Genomic DNA, 20,682 nt, shown 5'->3' with positions numbered 1-20,682 from the left:
ATACATTCCTCAGTTGCTTCTCAATTCAGAAAGAATTCCCCACACTGGAATTATTCTTTCCAAAAATAATTTGCCTACTGTTAAAGCCATTGCTCCTCTGCAATGAAATGCCTCCACCTGATATGAAGACATGCATACCATTACCAGGATGTATTTGCAGCCCTGTAAGGGAGGTACCTGGATGAAGTCCAATTGCCAAATTTCAAAGGGCCCCTAAGGGAGGGGAAAGTGGCCTTGAGAGGGATTTACCAGAATTATATTTAGACAGATAGACCATTGATCATAAACCTTATGAGCTACAGTGGGATAAAGTTTCCAGAAACATTGCATTCTCCATAATATCATTTTTTTTCAGGTGTCCAGTGGGTCAGGGAATGCACATGTTTGAGTGAAAGTAACTGGGCATTTCTAAGTATTATAGGCCTTTTATATTTGTGGGATGGGATTAAAAAAAAATCCCCCTTTTTTTCTTTGAGGCCTGCTTTTCACTTTCTGAAGCCAGTTCTTCACCCTGCAAAAGGAATTTCTTAATAGTTTCACCAGAATCATGTTTGAACAGAGGTTATTCTCGAAAATGGACAGGCAAGGCTTCCCAGGTGGCGCTAGTGGTAAAGAACCCGCCTGCCTATGCTGGAGACATAAGAGATGCAGGTTCAATCCCTGGGACAGGAAGATCCCCCAGAGGAGGGCATGACAACCTGCTTCAATATTCTTGTCTGGAGAATCCCATGGACAAAGGAGCCTGGTGAGCTACAGTCCATAGGGTTGCGAAGAGTTGGACATGAATGCGGAGACTTAGCATGCACACTCACAGCTTAAGGCATCTGATTTAGCTTCAGCATCAGCCAGTTGATTCTCTTCGGTTTCCACTGGATCAGGTTTGAAGTGTCCAGGTGTTTGAATGATAGCCAGCTGTTTGGGAAATTGAATGGGTTCTAATAGTTTTGAAACTAGTTATCCATTTTTTTTTTTTAATGGATTGGCCAGAAGAGGTGAGAAATCCTCTTTATTTCTACAACATTCCAAAATTGCGAGCCACTCCAAAGGCATAGTGACTGTCAGTGTAAATGTCTATTTTATCCTTAGATAATTGCCAAGCCCTAATTAACACAGCTAGTTCAGCCTGTTGAATCAATTTGATGTCTGGTAAATCAGAACTTTTATTTATACCATCAAGGTTATTGTGTACCTAGTTTGATAATGCCTTGTCCTCCTTTAAATAGGATCCATCTGTAAACCAAATTGCTGCTGCTGCTAAGTCGCTTCAGTCGTGTCCAACTCTGTGTGACCCCATAGACGGCAGACCACCAGGCTCCCCCGTCCCTGGGATTCTCCAGGCAAGAACACTGGAATGGCTTGCCATTTCTTCTCCAATGCATGAAAGTGAAAAGTGAAAGTGAAGTCGCTCAGTCGTGTGCGACTCTTAGCGACCCCATGGACTGCAGCCTACCAGGCTCCTCCATCCATGGGATTTTCCAGGTAAGAGTACTGGAGTGGGGTGCCATTCCTTCTCCGGTAAACCAAATTAAATCAGCATTATCAATGGTAATTTCTTGAACGTCAGTCCTAGCAGTAGGAAGTTAGTTAACATAATGTAGTCATGGTTGTCATCATCTTTAGGTGCTGGAAGCAAAGTTGTGGGGTTATAATTGTTATAGCAAAGAAAATAATATTGAGTGAAGAGAGTAACAGTATTTCATAAAAAGCCAACTGGCTCACAGAATAGTGCTGAGTAAGATGAGAATTTAAGAGAGATTCAACCGAGTGAGGAACATAAATAGAGACCCCATTACAAATTCTTCACTAGCTTAGCATAAGAGAGCTGTCACTGAAATAGTTCTCACACAGGGTGGGAGTCCTTTTGCCACCTAATCTAGCTTCTGATTATGCCGTCTGTGGATCGATGCTGGTCACCAGGCCTCTGAGTTAGTACACTCAGGGTGTTTCCTTTTCCTTCATGCAAAGAGAAAAAAAGAATGCTAATTTAATGGCCTACTGCTGGAGCCTGAGTCAATGCAGATTTTGAAGTGCCTATAGCCTTTTCTCCTCTGTCATCCATTCAGCTGGGTATGGTTTGTCAGGTTTAAGTAATGCATAGAGAAGTTGGGCAATAAAGGGGAAAAAGAACTACCCAAAGGGAAGCCTGGCATGCTGCAGTCCATGGGGTCGCAAAGAGTCAATCACAACTGAGCAACTGAACTGAATTCCTACAATATTTGGTTAGACCCAGAAATCTCAGTTTGTTTTTTTTGAGAAGTTAGAAAGTTAGGATTCCCTTAATTCTTTCAGGATCAGTTAACTAGTCTTTCTCAGATAACAGACGACCTAAATATTTCATAATTAACTAACAGAATTGTCTTTTGACTTTGGAAACCTTAGGTCCTTTGCTGCTGCTACTGCTAAGTCACTTCAGTCGTGTCTGACTCTGTGCGACCCCATGGACGGCAGCCCACCAGGCTCTGCCGTCCCTGGGATTCTCCAGGCAAGAACACTGGAGTGGGTTGCTATTGCCTTCTCCATTGTGTGAAAGTGAAAAGTGAAAGTGAAGTCGCTTAGTCGTGTCCGACTCTTAGCGACCCCATGGACCGCAGCCTACCAGGCTCCTCCATCCATGGGATTTTCTAGGCAAGAGTACTGGAGTGGCTTGCCAGTCCCTTAGAGGTTAATTATTGTAGCAGATGGGTAGTGTCTGTTTGGGAGTCCTATTCAGTTCCAGAACACAAAATAAGATTATCTACATATTGAATTAAAGCAGAGTTATTAGTAAAGTGTACATCAGTCAAATCAGCTTTAAGTATTTGAGAAAAATAAGTAGAGCTTTCAGTATAGCCTTGTGGCATAACTGTTCACGTATACTGACCATCTTCCCACATAAAGGCAAAGAGTTCCTGGCTTCCTTCTTCCGCTGGAATACTAAAGAGCATCCTACCTGAAAAGCAACAGGTAGGATGAGAGCAGGGTGTGAGGATTAAGAAGCACAGGCTGGTAAGGGGTGACACTGTTATTTATGGTGCTCACATCTGAACAAACCTCCAGCCTTTCTCATTTTGCTTTCTTACTGGTAAAATGGTGGTGGTGGGTGGGGGTCTGGGTATTGCCAAGACTGGTACAAGGAATTACAAGTCCTTTCTCAGGGAATTTCTGAGTAATTGGTATTATTCCATTTAATGCCTTTAAGTGGATATTGTCAAATATCGGGTAGAAGCTTGGAACTATCAATAGTTGCTTTAGTTAGAGTGGCTGTCTTAATTTTCCCAGTATTTGAAAAAGAAGATGACCATAATTTCTCAGGTACACATACTATTAAAGTGTCAGTTCCTGCTGACCTGTTTGAATTTTTGTTTTCATAACCAACAATCTCTCAGTTATCACACTCCGACCTCTATCTACATCTTCCAAATCTAAAATCATTTCACCCTCAGGTGAGAAGGCAATATGGGAATTCTATGCCTCTAAAAGGTCGAAAAGAGTCGGACACAACTGAGTGACTGAACTGAACTGAACTGAAAAGGACTCATCATATTAATTGGAGCACAATTTCACCAAAAGAAACACATGTTTTCCTGTGATAGTTCTTAGCTGAAAACTTACTGGCTTTAACTTAAAAACCTGCACAGGAAAATTTGAAACCTCTACCATTTGAGAAGGCAATGGCACCCCACTCCAGTACTCTTGCCTGGAAAATCCCATGGACGGAGGAGCCTGGTAGGCTGCAGTCCATGGGATTGCTAGGAGTCAGACACGACTGTATAACTTTCAAGTAGACAACCTGAGCGACTTCACTTTCACTTTTCACTTCCTTGCATTGGAGAAGGAAATGGCAAGCCACTCCAGTGTTCTTGCCTGGAGAATCCAAGGGACGGGGGAGCCTGGTGGGCTGCCGTCTCTGGGGTCGCACAGAGTCGGACACGACTGAAGCGACTTAGCAGCAGCAACCATTTGAATTCTTTATTCCGAGGGAGAGGCCAGTGAATAAGGACTTTTGCCCAATCCATTCTCTTTGGGAAGATTTTTGGTATAGCCTGATATAGCTTGTGGGCAATTTCTCTTCATTTCTGGTGGTCTGAAGCCTCATGTTTATGAAAATCTTCCATAGGCATCTTCTAATTTAGCTCTCTGAGCCATTCTTTTGATTTATGTCCAGAGATTAGTAAATGTACGAGCTGGTACAAGTCTGAATATCCAGGCTTATATGTTCTTACTGTAAGAAAGATCCTGTAAAGGATCTGGAAAATCTTTAGTTAGGTTCTGTCTCAGTCCACGGAGTCTATGTAAGAGCGAGTTCCCCTTTGTTTCTGGACTTCTCCTTAAAGGGAGCTGCTGTTACCTCTGGGCTGCTTTCGTTTTCTGCCTTGGACTCAGATTTTTTTTTTTTCTTTTGGTGTTGGAGATGGGAGAGCAGGCAGGGCAGGGCAGGGGAAAGGCAAGAATACAAAGTGGGGGCGGAGGCTTCTGAATGGAATGGCTTCTGAAGTTTTTTGCTGATTTGGCCACCATTAGTCATGCTTTTTCCATTTGCGTCAGTGAGTGAAGAAGACATTTTCTCATTTCCCCATCTTGAGGCTTTCAGGTAGCTAGTAAACATGTCTCCTGTTCTGGTTGTTGGATCTTATAGCCTTTTTTTTCTGAGTATGCAAATAAGCCAGTTTAGGTCAACCGGAAGTGCCCCATTTTAACAACAGGCCCCATGGGGTGACGGTTAGCACTCTGGACTCTGAATCCAAAAGTGCCCTGTTTTGACCATCTCAGGGAGAAGTTATCTTTCTTATATCTTTCCATTTAGTTAAAAGTTGCAAGTGTTAGGCCCATAGGCCACTATACAGAAACCCAGCTGGTGTTCCCTCACGTGGCTGTCTGTCTGCCTTTGAAGCATGGTTTCCCATTATTAGTTAGGTAGCCTGATTCAGATATGATCTGAACAGCTTTCTAAGGACCATGTGATAGATTGGATGTGTGCTGCTTCTGAGTCTAGCTCTCTAAGGAGCTACCTTTGGGTCGATTTGACTCTATTATGTCTCAGTTTCTCTTTCCAAGAATCGAAAACCACTGTGGGTTCCCCGAGCACTAGTTGATCAGTCCCTGTCCTGTTCCCTGGAACAGCAGTGTTTACTTAGTGCTTACGGTGGGGTTCTCTGGGGGGCCACTGCGCAGCACCGGGATTAATCCTCAGACACCTTCACTAGGCTCTCAGTCATCTGAGAAGGCTTTGTGTGCGGAAGAAGCAGGTATCTGTTCGGAGGTGAATTCAGGCACAGTCTCTCTTTCACTAGCAGTTTGTTCAGATTGTATACCAACTTGTTTTTCAATTTGAGCCAACTTTAACCAAGATTAGTGACTTATGTTTTCCTAGTTGCCTCCCTAGATCCCCCTCTAGGTCCTCGCCCCTGAAGACTCCAAGTTTTAAGTAGAAACAGCTCAAAATTCTTAGGATCATCACTTCAGCAATGAGGTCCTGATGTCAAGAGAACTCACTAGAATACCTGAGAGATATGGAGAAGCCTGTGGGGCCCGATGGTCCCATGCTGGTACCGAGCACAGGATCCAGGCATCCTCTAGATGTTCTCTGGTATCCTTCTGACTACACCATGCAAACGTTCCAAAATCCAATTAGCAATCAAAATCTGTTGCAATCTCTTTTTTTCCTACGAAGGAAAAAATAGAATTTTATTCAAGCCAAACTGAGTATTATAACATAGAAAGACAGACTCTCAGAAGCTCTGATGACTGTTCCACTGGTTAGGTGCTACAGATGCAGTTTTATATATTTTTGAGGCAAAGAATTATGAACCATATTGACAGGTTAACACTATGCATAAAACTCATCAGATGTTTTGGTCAGGTATGCATAAACAGAGTGAGACATTAGGTCAATTCGACCCCGTATACAGGATGAAAAAGTAATAATAATCTTAAAAATTACAATGCTGGCATCACGTAAAAGCGACCATTTTTCTTGAAGGTTGCTTATTTCCTCCTGCCTTGAGGATGTCTGGTTAATGTATAACGTAGATGCACATAGTGTGTTGAGAAAAGGCCCATCACAAATGTGTGTTTCAGTTCTGACTTAGTTTGATTATCCTGCCATGGAGAAATTTAAGATTTTTCCTCATCAAGGTGTGATTTGAGCCTGATCATTTGTGGCTTGAACTAATGAAAATTTCCACGTAGAAATCAGTGAGTGATCAGAAATGCAATCAGAAATTAATGAAAAATTCAGGATTGAAAATCACATTAAAAGGTGATAAAGTCATGACAATGGATGAGTCTGCTGAGAAAGTAGAGGTCAAAAAGAGGAAGGAGTATTTAGAGGGCAAGAAAAGGAAAGGGGCATTGGAGAGCTCAGGACATGGGGAGGATCCCAAGAAGATGACACAGCAGCCAAGGAGTGATCAAACCAGCAGATGAAAGGTGAATGAGGGTGATGACTGAGAAAAACCTATTGGATTGGTGGCTCAGGTTACAGCTTTTAGAGACCACTTAGTCTCAGAAGAATGCAAAGGCTGAAACCACACCGCAGAGAACTGAGAGAGTATGCGTGTGGTTAATGAAGGGAATACAGCTAATGGAAATGTAGACCACTGTTACTAGAAACTCACTGCTAAAGTGTTGTTCAGTCGTGTCTGACTCTTTGTAACCCCATGGATGGTAGCCCATCAGGCTCCTCTATCCATGGAATTCTCCAGGCAAGAATACTGGAGTGGGTTGCCGTTCCCTTCTCCAGGAGATCTTTCAGACTCAGGGGTCAAACCCAGGTCTCCGGCATTGCAGGCTAATTCTTTACCGTCTGAGGCACCAAGGAAGCCTGCTGTTTAAAGGAAGAAGAAAAACAGGACAGTATTTGGGAAGTGAGAACATGATCAGAGGTTGAAGAAAAGCTTATATTAATAGTACAGTAGAAATCACTGCAGATGGTGACTGCAGCCATGAAATTAAAAGACGCTTACTCCTTGGAAGGAAAGTTATGACCAACCTAGATAGCATATTAAAAAGCAGAGACATTACTTTGCCAACAAAGATCTGTCTAGTCAAGGCTATAGTTTTTCCAGTGGTCATGTATGAATGTCAGAACTGGACTATGAAGAAAGTTGAACGCCAAAGAATTCATGCTTTTGAACTGTGGTGTTGGAGAAGACTCTCGAGAGTCCCTTGGACTGCAAGGAGATCCAACCAGTCCATCCTAAAGGAGATCAGTCCTGGGTGTTCATTGGAAGGACTGATGTTGAAACTGAAACTCCAATCCTTTGGCCACCTAATGTGAAGAGCTGACTCATTGGAAAAGACCCTGATGCTGGGAGGGATTGGGAGCAGGAGGAGAAGGGGATGACAGAGGATGAGATGGCTGGATGGCATTACCGACTTGATGGACATGAGTTTGGGTGAACTCTGGGAGTTGGTGATGGACAGGGAGGCCTGGCGTGCTGTGGTTCATGGGGTAGCAGACAGTCAGACACAACTGAGCGACTGAACTGAACTGAACTGAGAAGAAACTTGAACATATTGTTGAGCAAGGGGAAAGAGAGGAAATGACAGCGTGAGACTCTGGAGAAAGCACATGGAAATAGGGTAGAAGTTTAGCTCTGGAGATAAGCCCACAACATATGCTTTGGGTGTTTTCCATAAGTGCATTGGAAACCCACTGGGGGATATAGAACAAGAAAGTGACATAATCCAATTTGCATTTTGAGAATACCACTTTGCTATATGGAGGCTGGGTTAAGTAGGAGTTCAGTTCAGTTCAGTCACTCAGTCATGTCTGACTCTTTGGGACCCCATGAACCACAGCACACCAGGCCTCCCTGTCCATTACCAACTCTCGGAGTTCACCCAAACTCATGTCCATCGAGTCGGTGATGCCATCCAGCCATCTCATCCTCTGTCGTCCCCTTCTCCTCCTGCCCCCAGTCTCTCCCAGCATCAGGGTCTTTTCAAATGAGTCAGCTCTTTGCATCAGGTGGCCAAAGTATTGGAGTTTCAGCTTCCACATCAGTCCATCCAATGAACATTAGGACTGATCTCCTTTAGAATGGACTGGTTGGATCTCCTTGCAGTCCAAGGGACTCTCAAGAGTCTTCTCCAACACCACAGTTCAAAAGCATCAATTCTTCTGTGCTCAGCTTTCTTCACAGTCCAACTCTCACATCCATACATGACTACTGGAAAAACCATAGCCTTGACTAGATGGACCTTTGTTAACAAAGTAATGTCTTTGCTTTTGAATATGCTGTCTAGGTTGGTCATAACTTTTCTTCCAAGGAGTAAGCGTCTTTTAATTTCATGTCTGCAGTCACCATCTGCAGTGATTTTGGAGCCCAGAAAAATAAAGTCTGACACTGTTTCTGCTGTTTTCCCATCTATTTGCCATGAAGTGATGGGACTGGATACCATGATCTTAGTTTTCTGAATGTTGCATGCATATTCTTTACCAACTGAGTTATGAGGGAAACCCCAATCACCAAATCATCTCCAACTCTTCATGACTCCATGGACTGCAACCCTCCAGAGTTCCCTGTCCCTCACCATCTCCCTGACTTTGCCCAAGTTCATGTCCATTGTATTGGTGATGCCATCCAGCCATCTCATCCTCTGTTGCCCCCTTCTCCTTCTGCTTTCAATCTTTCCCAGCATCAGGGTCTTTTTCAATGAGTCAACTCTTTGCATCAGGTAGCCAAAGTATTGGAGTTTCAGCTTCAGCATCAGTCCTTCCAATGAGTATTCAGAATTGATTTCCTTTCAGATTGACCGGTTCGATCTTCCTGCAGTCTAAGGGACTCTCAAGAGTCTTCTTCAGCATCACAGTTTGAAGGTATCGATTCTTTGGCATTCTACCTTCTTTATGGTTGAGCTCTCACAAACAGTTAAATTAATATGAGCTATTTGTTCTCTTCTGTAAATCCAGCCTAATACCACCACAACCAGCAACCCAGGCCTGATTTATAATTAGGACATATAAAATACTGTCATATTGGTAGAGATATATGTATTTGGGGGCTAAAATTTGTCTCGGAGTGACACTAAATTACACACATGGAATGCCATCCTATGTCAAGTAACTAAACCTTAGCCCTGCCCGACTGCCCCAGGCAGAAAATATGCTGGCCATCCTTTTATACCATTCGAACTATATTTCCAATTTCACATGTGAAAAATCTCCCTCAAACAGCAACACAGCCTACTTGATATTACTGATTTTATGAAGCTGAGGTCACTAGGTCAGAGTTGCAGAAAACAGTCAACATTGAGAATGCCACAAATACTACCAATAATACCAGTTACATTTATTAGGCTTGCTTTACAGTTGTAAAAGCACTTTCATATATATTATACCATTGATCCTGAGACCAGTTCTATACAGAATTCATGGCATGTATTACCTCATTTTACAAATGAGTAAACTGAAGCTTGATGTGGTTAGGTGACTTGTTGGGATCTTACTAGTGACCACTGGAAGCATCAAGGCAGGGGTCTAGCCTTCCAGCTCTGTCCAGGGTGTTCTCCACGTTACAAGGCAACCAGAGGGACATTGAGGGCCAGAAGGTCCCCACTCTGGAGAGAGATGAGCAAGGGCCACCCTCCTCATAGAGGAGAACATTCCTCCTGGTTCAGCCCGTCTCATCTCACAGAGCACACTCTGGTAGCACGGGGCAGCCAGCAGAAACATCCCCTGTTCTCAGCACACAGTTGCAAAAGAGCAGCTGGGAGGGTGAAGCTGGAGCCCGCCTGCTGTGGGCGGCTGTCCGGTGACTCTGAAGGGCTCTGTGCTCCCGTGGAAGGGAGCCCGGGAACAGCCTGCAAGGGACGAGAAGAGTGCTCCTGTGTGGCTCAGAGACCAGGTCAGCAAACATCTGATGCCTAATAAGCCAGCCTCTGTGCTAGTTACGGGGGGCCAGAGGTGAAGAAAGGCGTTCTGCTGCCCCGTGTGTGTATATGTATGGAGTGGGGAGGTGATCTAACATGAGCTTCATCTTTTTCATTTGAAGCATCAGTCAGTTCAGTCACTCAGTTGTGTCCTACTCTTTGCGACTCCATGGACTGCAGCATGCCAGGCCTCCCTGTCCATCACCAACTCCTGGAGTTTACCCAAACTCATGTCCATTGAGTCAGTGATGCCATCCAGCCATCTCATCTTCTGTTGTCCCTTTCTCCTCCTGCCTTCAATCTTTCCCAACATCAGGGTCTCTTCCAGTGAGTCAGCTCTTCACATCAGGTGGCCAAAGTATTGGAGTTTCAGCTTCAGCATCAGTCCTTCCAATGAATAATCAGGACTGATTTCCTTTAGGATGGACTGGTTGGATCTCCTTGCAGTCCAAGAGACTCTCAAGAGTCTTCTTTGACACCACAATTGGAGAAGAGCATCAATTCTTCAGCACTCATCTTTCTTTATACTACAACTCTCACATCCATACTTGACCACTGGAAAAACCATAGCTTTGATCAGACAAACCTTTGTTGGCAAAGTAATGTCTCTGCTTTTTAATATGCTGTCTAGGTTGGTCATAGCTTTTCTTCCAAGAAGCGAGCGTCTTTTAATTTCATGGCTGCAGTCACATCTGCAGTGATTCTTGGAGCCCCCCAAAATAAAGTCTGTCACTGTTTCCATTGTTTTCCCATCTATTTGCCATGAAGTGATGGGAACCAGATGCCATGATCTTCGTTTTCTGAATTTTGAGCTTTAAGCCAACGTTTTCACTCTCCTCTTTCACTTTCATCATTTGAAGCACAGAAGCCCATAATACGTTCTGAAGGAGCAGCCTTCAGAGCCAGGGTTCTTAGCATTCTTTGGTGGCTGATACCATTTGATTTGTGTGCGCCTATGAACGCAGCACACAGGGGAGTTTTAAAATGAGAACGTCTTGCCAGTATTCGACTTTGTTATTCTTTCTTTTCTCACTTGTATTCCCTTGCTGGCCTTCCATTCTGGGCATGAAATATTAGGGATATTGATTATTTATTTGCATACCATGATTAATCTAAGTTAGGGGTTTCTCTGGGCTCTATTAAGTCAGCACATCTGACAAGTGAAATGCTGGCCCTGGGGAGTGTTGCCATGTGCTGTAAATCTGGTTAACTCTGTTACTGCAGACAAGTGCTGTCAGCCAAATTTAAGGCTCAGAGATATCCGAGAAATGCTCAATTTTCTTTGGCATAAGCCACAAGTCGAATGGCTGTCACCAATCATCAAATTATTAGTTTGAGGTTATCAGGTGCAGATTAACAAAGAGAAAGTTTATGGTTGCACCGTGACTCAGTGTTTGCCGTAACCAAACTGACCTCCCATTGTGGCTTAATGGCAAAAGCATGTAGAAGCTACAGTTCAGCCTCTTCGCCCCTCCAACTTGCTGCTCCCTGTTCTTATTCTCACAAATTCCCGTCTCAGCTTTGCCCTCTGACCCATTTTGAACACATATTGGGGACCTGATCTTGGCTTAACCTTTGGACATAATTTAAAAAATATTTTCCCTCTGAGCTCACTTGTTTTCTTCCTTACTCTCTTCTCTGGCCCCGAGGGACTTGCCATCTAGGCCTGGATATAAAATAAATTTTATTTAGTCAGGATTAAGATAGGCTGAATAAATACATGTTTCTCACCAGATACATGTCTCTTAAATTTAAGGGTATTTTGAGCTAATGGGACACAATACTGTATTACTGGTATGGTTTTACCCCTAATAACTCAAAAGCAAGAGGCGTAGAGTGGTGATTACAGAGTCTCTGGAGACAGGCTACTGGGATCTGAAACTCAGTTCTGTGTTACTTGCTTGTGTAACTTTGGGGAAGTCACTTAGTTTCTCTGAGTCCAGTTTCCTCACCTGTAAAGTGGGAATGATAAGATAGCTGCCTCACGGTTACATGAGAAATCTTAACTGTTTATGTTACATCTTTCTTAGTTCATTACAGAAAAAAATGTGTTGAGAGTTTTCTATGTCAGGCAGTGTGCTAGCTATTGAGGAAAAATGAGCATAAGATGCAGTTTTTCCCCCAGAAAACTCATCTCTATTGGGAAAAACAAAAAGGCAGCAATGGCTTAGTGTGATAAGTGTGTAGGAGGAGTAAGACAAGATGCTCTGTGAGCATGTAGGAGCCCAATTGAACCCAGCCATGGGCAGTCCAGGAAGGCTTCCTCGAGGAAGTGACATAACACTGAATCCTGAAATATGAGAGGGTATTAGCCAGGCAGAGAGAAGATCACATCCTAGGCAAAGAAAGCAACATGTGCAGAGGTCTGGAGGCAGAAGAAAACATGGGTCACACTGGGAGGGAGAGTAACTTGTTCAGTGGAGTGATTGTGGTGCAACCTGAACGAGAAAGATCTGTAAGGATGAGGCTCTGAGGGAAGGAGCCCGGTGAGATTGCAGCCATCAGGATGCAGAAAGAGCAGATGGCAGTCAGGGTCCAGAGGAGGGAGATAAAAGAAGCGACTGGTCAGTGTTCACAAGGTCCAGAAGAGGTAAGAGACGCAGAACCCAGCAGAAGACCGAAATTAGTAAAATGAGGACATTTTAATCAGAAAGTCAGTTCAGTTTAGCTCAGTCACTCGGTCGTGTCCGACTCTTTGCCACCCCATGGACTGTAGCACGCCAGGCCTCCCTGTCCATCACCAACTCATGGAGTTTACCCAAACTCATGTCCATCGAGTCGGTGATGCCATCCAACCAGCTCATCCTCTGTCATCCCCTTCTCCTCCGACCTTCAATCTTTCCCAGCATCAGGGTCTTTTCCAATGAGTCAGTTCTTTGCATCAGGTGGCCAACGTATTGGAGTTTCAGCTTCAGCATCAGTCCTTCCAATGAATACCCAGGACTGATCTCCTTTAGGATGGACTGGTTGTATCTCTTTGCAGTCCAAGGGACTCTCAAGAGTCTTCTCCGACACCACAGTTCAAAAGCATCAATTCTTTGGCACTCAGCTTTCTTTATAGTCCAACTCTCACATCCATACATGACTACTGGAAAAACCAGAGCTTTGACTAGATGGACCTTTGTTGGCAAAGTAATGTCTCTGCTTTTTAATATGCTGTCTAGGTTGGTCATAGCTTTTCTTCCAAGGAGCAAGCGTCTTTTAATTTCATGGCTGTAGTCACCATCTGCAGTGATTTTGGAGCCCAAGAAAATAAAGTCTTTCACAATAAAGAAAGTCAGTGGCACACATTTCGTATAGTGTTACATGGGAGAGACGGATGACACCAGTGCCCCCAGTGAGAACAGAGCCTGGGGTGGGGGAAAGGGGGTGGGCCAAACATGGCTGGGGGGACCGGCCATGAATCTATAGCCAAGGGCTAATTAATGGGATGAGGGCAACAGAGCAGAAGCAGCAGCCAAGTTGATATGAATGGTTACAGCGAACTGTGAACTAGCTCTTTCAATATTCCTGATCACAGGATGGGTGCTGGGATGTGAGACTTTGAGCATGTTGAGAGCAAGGAGGAAGTTTACATCAGAGTGCTCAAACTGAATTAGACTCTAGCATATTCACATTCCAGAGGGGCTAATAACTTGTCTCTTTCCAAACTAATATTCTTTAAATATTGATATTTGGATAAAATGTGTTTGTAGGGGGGTTGCATACTGCATGTAAGGAAGAGAAAATAGTTTTTCCCCAATGGTCCCAGCAATTCAGATGTGGGCCACGGTCTTTCCCAGCACTGTAATTAATAAGACCCTCTCTTTCTTAGATGACAGTCAAGCACATAGCTTGAGGTCTCATCCTGTTTTGCATCTCAGGAATTTTAACACTGTTCCTTCAAACTCCATACAGTGGTCTTCTTTACAAAAATTTCAGCATTTGCAAATTCCCCCCTTTCATGACATTTCCCATGAGGTTTTAGCAAGGAGTGACATTTAAAATATTTAATACTCGGTACTATATACATGGGCTTCCCTGGTGGCTCAGTAGTGAAGAATCTGTCTGCCAATGCAGGAGATGCAAGTTTGATTCTTGGGTTGGGAAGATCCCCTGGAGAAGGAAAGGACAACCCACTCTAGTATGCTTGCCTGGAAAATCCCATGGACAGAGGAGCCTGCAGGCTACAGTCCATGGGGTCACAGAAGAGTCAGACATGACTTATCAACTAAAAACAACTATACACATACCAATTAGAATGGCATCTGCATTAGTGCAGAGCAAAGCCTGGATGACTGCTGGGCCAGACATTAAACCTTCTGTGTCTGGTTGGTAAAGAAGTCCAGAGTGGGATGAGCTGGGGTGGTGGGGAACTTCTGGAAGTCCCAGGGTAGAAACTAGGGAGACCAAAACAGGGGTCTAGAGACCTGCAGGCTCAGAAAAACCATATGGAAATATTTCAACATTTGAACTACTGGAGCAATTATGCTGTTCGTATCTTAATCATCAGCTCTGGTTTTGACACCCATTAGAGGTTGGTGCTGTGGTAAAGCACTTAGCTCTACTATTTTCTGAGTCCAGCTGTGGGCTTCTGTGATGCTGAGAGGAGATGTCCTGGGGCAGATGATCTACATGAGACACGCTGGGTGTTTACTGGAGGAGAAAAAACACAACCTGCAAACACATACGTGCATACACGTGTGCGTGTGTGAGTGAATTTGCACTGATTACCAGAGAACCGAAAATTCCCTTCCTCTTTACCTTTCTATTCCTTTTCCCTATAAGACCAAGAAGGAGATGTCTTAGAGTTCAAATTCACTTGACTGTGAAAGCAAATCTAAGTGTAGTTCAAGCTCTTAAATGGGAGAAAGGTGGAAATAACCCAAAGGTGACCAAAGTCTGCTGCAATCTCCTCTGCTGCTGCTGCTGCTAAGTCGCTTCAGTCGTGTCTGACTCTGTGCAACCCCATAGACGGCAGCCCACCAGGCTCTGCCGTCCCTGGGATTCTCCAGGCAAGAACACTGGAGTGGGTTGCCATTTCCTTCTCCAATGCATGAAAGTGAAAAGTGAAAGTGAAGTCGCTCAGTGTGTCCGACTCTTCAAAACCCCATGGATTGCAGCCCACCAGGCTCCTCCGTCCATGGGATTTTCCAGGCAAGAGTACTGGAGTGGGGTGCCATGCAATCTCCTCTGGTGGTGAGCTAAAGCTTAAAAACTGCATCACTGCTTTTTTTTTTTTTTTTTTTTGAGAAAAATGGCTGGTTGCTGCTTCCTGCTGGAGAGGAAGCATAGTCTTTACCCTAAAATCAGGAGTTGCTGTGCAATTCACTAGGGAAGCCCCACAGCCACCTTTGTCAGGTAACAGCTCTGCCCACCAACTTGGGTTGATTTTTCCTCCAAAGCCTTCCTGATACATAGTTGTTTCAAGAGTGAGAGAGTCAATGTATCTTGTGAAAATAGCTTTGACAGAATTACTGTTTACATTCTTGCAGCTCAAGTTCATGGGATGTTTCTTCAATTTTCCTCATCACAGGTAAGAAGTCCTAGTGGTGAGTACCTTCATTACGTTGTTATCATAATAATGATGATGTGAACATGTAGTCTGTTCTCTTATGTGTTTCTTTAATGCCAATTCACTCAAGTGTGTTAGAAAATAAATCGAAGCTTGTTAAAAATGTTAAGAGTTTGAGCAACAATTTGAATCAGGTAGCATCAAAACAGACGTGTCATGCATGCTGTACCAACAGGAGCCAGGGGAAAGACTTTAACAGAGAAGAGATAGAGGCAAAGCAAGGAAATTACTTGATTGGCTGTAGTTTAAGCAGTTGCTTTCTTTGAATAAGCCTGGTTGGTTATTTGTGATTGGTTGTCCTTCGGTTTCCATTTCTTAACCTTGAGACATTTATAGGTGTGGGGTTGGTTTGCTTAGTAGACTGCTAATATGTTAGAACCATCTCATTCTGTTGATTACTTGTTTGATTGACTTAGTATATGTATTTGTAAATTGGAGAATAAGGGCAGTATATTGTGGAAGCTGGGTGAGTTCATACATAATTTTCCTCAGCATGTTAATGTCTCAAAGCCAAGCTTTCTCACAATTAGTGAGGAAGCTTCTGAGAGTATTAAAACTTAAGATAAAAGCTAAAAATTCTGCAGAAATACCTTTTCTTTGTATGAAATGTGGCTTGTTAGAAGCTTCAAGAATTGCTTCATTTTCTCGTTAAGCTCTCTGGGGAGTTTCAGGTAGAGAGGACAAGTGGAAAGATGTTTACTCCATGTTAAAAGAGAATGATAAATTAGGCCATTCTTGGATTGTATTTTAAATTTTGGTTAAATTATTTCTGTGGAACTGCTTGTCTTCAAGGATATTCATTTCAAAAGAAAGAAAGCATGATTCTAGTTCAAAAGGCCATACAACTGATTCAAATGTATTCTTTTTAATGGCTGAGTAATACTCCATTGTATATATGTACCACAGCTTTCTTAGCCGCCAATTAAATAAATTTAAATTAAAAAAAAATTTTTGAGTGACTGAGGTTCTAAGGCAAATGCTCATGGAAATTTAACAATGGTAGCATAATTTTATTAGAATTCTGATTGGTTTTGTTAGAGTACTGATTTCCAAGTCATATTTTTATCAATATATAGTATTATATATTATATATATAATTATATATTATTATTATTATTATATATTATATATATAATTATATATTATTATTATTATTATATATTCCTTCTTCCTTGGAGAAGAAAATGGCAACCCACTCCAGTGTTCTTGCCTGAAGAATCCCAGGGATGGGGGAGCCTCATGGGCTGCCGTCTAGGGGTCGCAGAGAGTCAGGAACACGACTGAAGTGACTTAGCAGTAGCAGCATAATTTTATTAGAATTCTAATTTGTTTTATTAGGGTGTTGATTTCGAAGTCATATTTTATCAATATATATTATTATATATTATATTAGTTTCAGATATACAACATACTGATTCAAAATTTTGATAGATTAAACTCCATATAAAATTATTATAAAATATTGGTCACATTCCCTGCACTTTACAGTGTATCTTTGTAGCTTATGTATTTTATATATGTATGTGATTAGTCACCCAGTCACGTCTGACTCTTTGTATGAACTGTACATGTATGGACTGGCATGGACTGTAGCCTGCCAGGCTCCTCTGTCCATGTAGATTCTCCAGGCAAGAATACTAGAGTGGGTTGCCATGTCCTCCTCCAGGGGATCTTCCCAACCCAGGGATTGAACGCAGGTCTCCTGCATTGCAGGCAGATTCTCTATCGTCTGAGCCACCAGGGAAGCCTATATACGTATACATAATCGTTTGTGCTGATAAATACCCTACTCCTAGCCCTTCCCTGCTCTCATCTCCCCCCAGTAACTGCTAGCTTGTTCTCTGTATCTGTGAGCTTGTTTCTGCTTTGTTATATTAATTCATTTGTTTTATTTTGTAGATGCCACATATAAGTGGTAACATAGAGTATTTGTCTTTTTTCTGTCTGACTTATTTCACTAAGCATTATACCCTCCAAGTCCATCCATATTGTTGCAAAAGGCAAAATTTTCATACTTTTTATGGCTGAGTAATATTCCATTATATATATACACCACATTTTATCCATTCATCAATGAATACTAGATTGCTTCTGTATCTTGATTATTATAAATAATGCTACTATGGATGTTGAAGTGCATTTATCTACTCCAATTAGTGTTTTATTTTTCTTCAGATACATACCTAGGGATGAAATTGCTGCATTATATGGTAGTTCTATTTTTAGTTTTTTGAGGAACATCCACACTGTTTTCCATAGTGGATTTTCAAATTTACATTTGCACCAGCAATTTATAAGGGTTCTGTTTTATCTACATCTGTATCAAATATCTGTTATTTGTGGTCTTTTTTTGATGCTAGGCATTCTGATAGGTGTGAGGAGATATCTTTATTGTGGTTTTGATCTGCATTTCTCCAGTAGCTAGTGATGTTGAGCATCTTTTCATATGCCTGTTAGCTATCTGTCTTTTTAGGTCTGCAGTTTTTCAGTTGGGTTTTTTGTTTTTTATATTGAATTGTATGAGTTGTTTATACATTTTGGATTTTATCCCTTTATTGGTCACATTATTTACATATACTTCCTCCCATTCTGCAAGTTGTCTTTTCATTTTGTCTAAACAGTTTCCCTTGCTGTTCAAAAGCTCTTAAGTTCAGTTCAGTCCCATTAGTTTATTTTTGCTTTTGTTTCCTTTGCCTTGGGAGACAGATTCAAAAAAATATTGCTATGATTTATGTCAAAGTGTATTCTGCCTATATTTTCTACAAGGGGTTTTATAGTTTACAGTATTAATATTTAGGTCTTGAATCCGATATTTGTAAATGCTATGAGAAGATGTTCTAATTTCATGCTTTTACATGTAGCTGTCAGATTTTTCAGGCACCACTTAGTGAAGAGAATGTCTTTTCCCGTTGTGTATTCTTACGCCCTTTGTTGTAGATTAATTGACCATAAGTGCATACGTTTGTTTCCGGACTCTGTTCTGTTCCATTGAACAGAACCATATGGCTCTGTTTTTGTGTCAGTACCATACTGTTTTGATTACTGTGAATTTATCAGATCAGATCAGTCGCTCAGTCGTGTCCGACTCTTTGCGACCCCATGAATCACAGCACGCCAGGCCTCCCTGTCCATCACCAACTCCCAGAGTTCACCCAGACTCACGTCCATCAAGTCAGTGATGCCATCCAGCCATCTCATCCTCTGTCGTCGCCTTCTCCTCTTGCCCCCAATCCCTCCCAGCATCAGAGTCTTTTCCAATGAGTCAACTCTTCGCATGAGGTAGCCAAAATACTGGAGTTTCAGCTTTAGCATCATTCCTTCCAAAGAAATCCCAGGGCTGATCTCCTTCAGAATGGACTGGTTGGATCTCCTTGCAGTCCAGGGGACTCTCAAGAGTCTTCTCCAACACCACAGTTCAAAAGCATCAATTCTTCGGTGCTCAGCCTTCTTCACAGTCCAACTCTCACATCCATACATGACCACAGGAAAAACCATAGCCGTGACTAGATGAACCTTTGTTGGCAAAGTAATGTCTCTGCTTTTGAATATGCTATCTAGGTTGGTCATAACTTTCCTTCCAAGGAGTAAGCGTCTTTTATTTTCATAGCTGCAATCACCATCTGCAGTGATTTTGGAGCCCCCCAAAATAAAGTCTGCCACTGTTTCCACTGTTTCCCCATCTATTTCCCATGAAGTGATGGGACCAGATGCCATGATCTTCATATTCTGAATGTTGAGCTTTAAGCCAACTTTTTCACTCTCCTCTTTCACTTGCATCAAGAGGCTTTTTAGTTCCTCTTCACTTTCTGCCATAAGGGTGGTGTCATCTGCATATCTGAGGTTATTGAGATTTCTCCCGGCAATCGTGATTCCAGCTTGTGCTTCTTCCAGCCCAGCATTTCTCATGATGTACTCTGCATAGAAGTTAAATAAGCAAGGTGACAATATACAGCCTTGACGTACTCCTTTTCCTATTTGGAACCAGTCTGTTGTTCCATGTCCAGTTCTAACTGTTGCTTCCTGACCTGCATATAGGTTTCTCAAGAGGCCGGTCAGGTGGTCTGGTATTCCCATCTCTTTCAGAATTTAACACAGTTTATTGTGATCCACACAGTCAAAGGCTTTGGGATAGTCAATAAAGCAGAAATAGATGTTTTTCTGGAACTCTCCTGCTTTTTCCATGATCCAGTGGATGTTGGCAATTTGATCTCTGGTTCCTCTGCCTTTTCTAAAACCAGCCTGAACATCTGGAAGTTCACGGTTCACATATTGCTGAAGCCTGCTTGGAGAATTTTGAGCATTACTTTACTAGCGTGTGAGATGAGTGCAATTGTGCAGTAGTTTGAGCATTCTTTGGCATTGCCTTTCTTTGGGACTGGAATTAAAACTGACCTTTTCCAGTCCTATGGCCACTGCTGAGTTTTCCAAATTTGCTGGCATATTGAGTGCAGCACTTTCACAGCATAATCTTTCAGGATTTGGAATAGCTCAACTGGAATTCCATCACCTCCACTAGCTTTGTTCGTAGTGATGCTTTCTAAGGCCCACTTGACTTCACATTCCAGGATGTCTGGCTCTAGGTGAGTGATCACACCATTGTGATTATCTGGGTTGTGAAGATTTTTTTGGAAAGTTCTTCTGTGTATTCTTGCCACCTCTTCTTAATATCTTCTGCTTCTGTTAGGTCCATACCATTTCTGTCCTTTATCGAGCCCATCTTCGCATGAAATGTTCCCTTGGTATCTCTAATTTTCTTAAAGAGATCTCTAGTCTTTCCCATTCTGTTGCTTTCCTCTATTTCTTTGCATTGATCACTGAGGAAGGCTTTCTTATCTCTTCTTGCTATTCTTTGGAACTCTGCATTCAGATGCTTCTATCTTTCCTTTTCTCCTTTGCTTTTCACTTCTCTTCTTTTCACAGCTATTTGTAAGGCCTCCCCAGACAGCCAGTTTGCTTTTTTGCATTTCTTTTCCATGGGGATGGTCTTGATCCCTGTCTCCTGTACAATGTAATGAACCTCCATCCATAGTTCATCAGGCACTCTATCTATCAGATCTAGTCCCTTAAATCTATTTCTCACTTCTACTGTATAATCATAAGGGATCTGATTTAGGTCATACCTGAATGGTCTAGTGGTTTTCCCTACTTTCTTCAATCTAAGTCTGAATTTGGCAATAAGGAGTTCATGATCTGAGCCACAGTCAGCTCCTGGTCTTGTTTTTGGTGACTGTATAGAGCGTCTCCATCTTTGGCTGCAAAGAATATAATCAATC

The 20,682-nt window shown here is 42.4% G+C and overlaps 1 protein-coding gene across 1 annotated transcript in view; it reads left to right on the top strand.

Annotated features, from left to right (window-relative positions):
• Nucleotides 1-20,682, top strand: part of ERAP1 (endoplasmic reticulum aminopeptidase 1) — a 134,933-nt gene that overhangs the window by 9,173 nt on the left and 105,078 nt on the right. Inside the window, exon 2 of the mRNA XM_061424439.1 lies at nt 15,330-15,370. Coding sequence (XP_061280423.1) covers nt 15,330-15,370 — 41 coding nt within the window. The remainder of the gene's footprint in view (nt 1-15,329; nt 15,371-20,682) is intronic.

Source organism: Bos javanicus, chromosome 7 (genome assembly GCF_032452875.1).
Source record: "Bos javanicus breed banteng chromosome 7, ARS-OSU_banteng_1.0, whole genome shotgun sequence".
NCBI lineage: Eukaryota > Metazoa > Chordata > Mammalia > Artiodactyla > Bovidae > Bos > Bos javanicus.
Note: the sequence above shows the minus strand (reverse complement) of the source record. Positions and strands in the feature narration are given on the sequence as shown.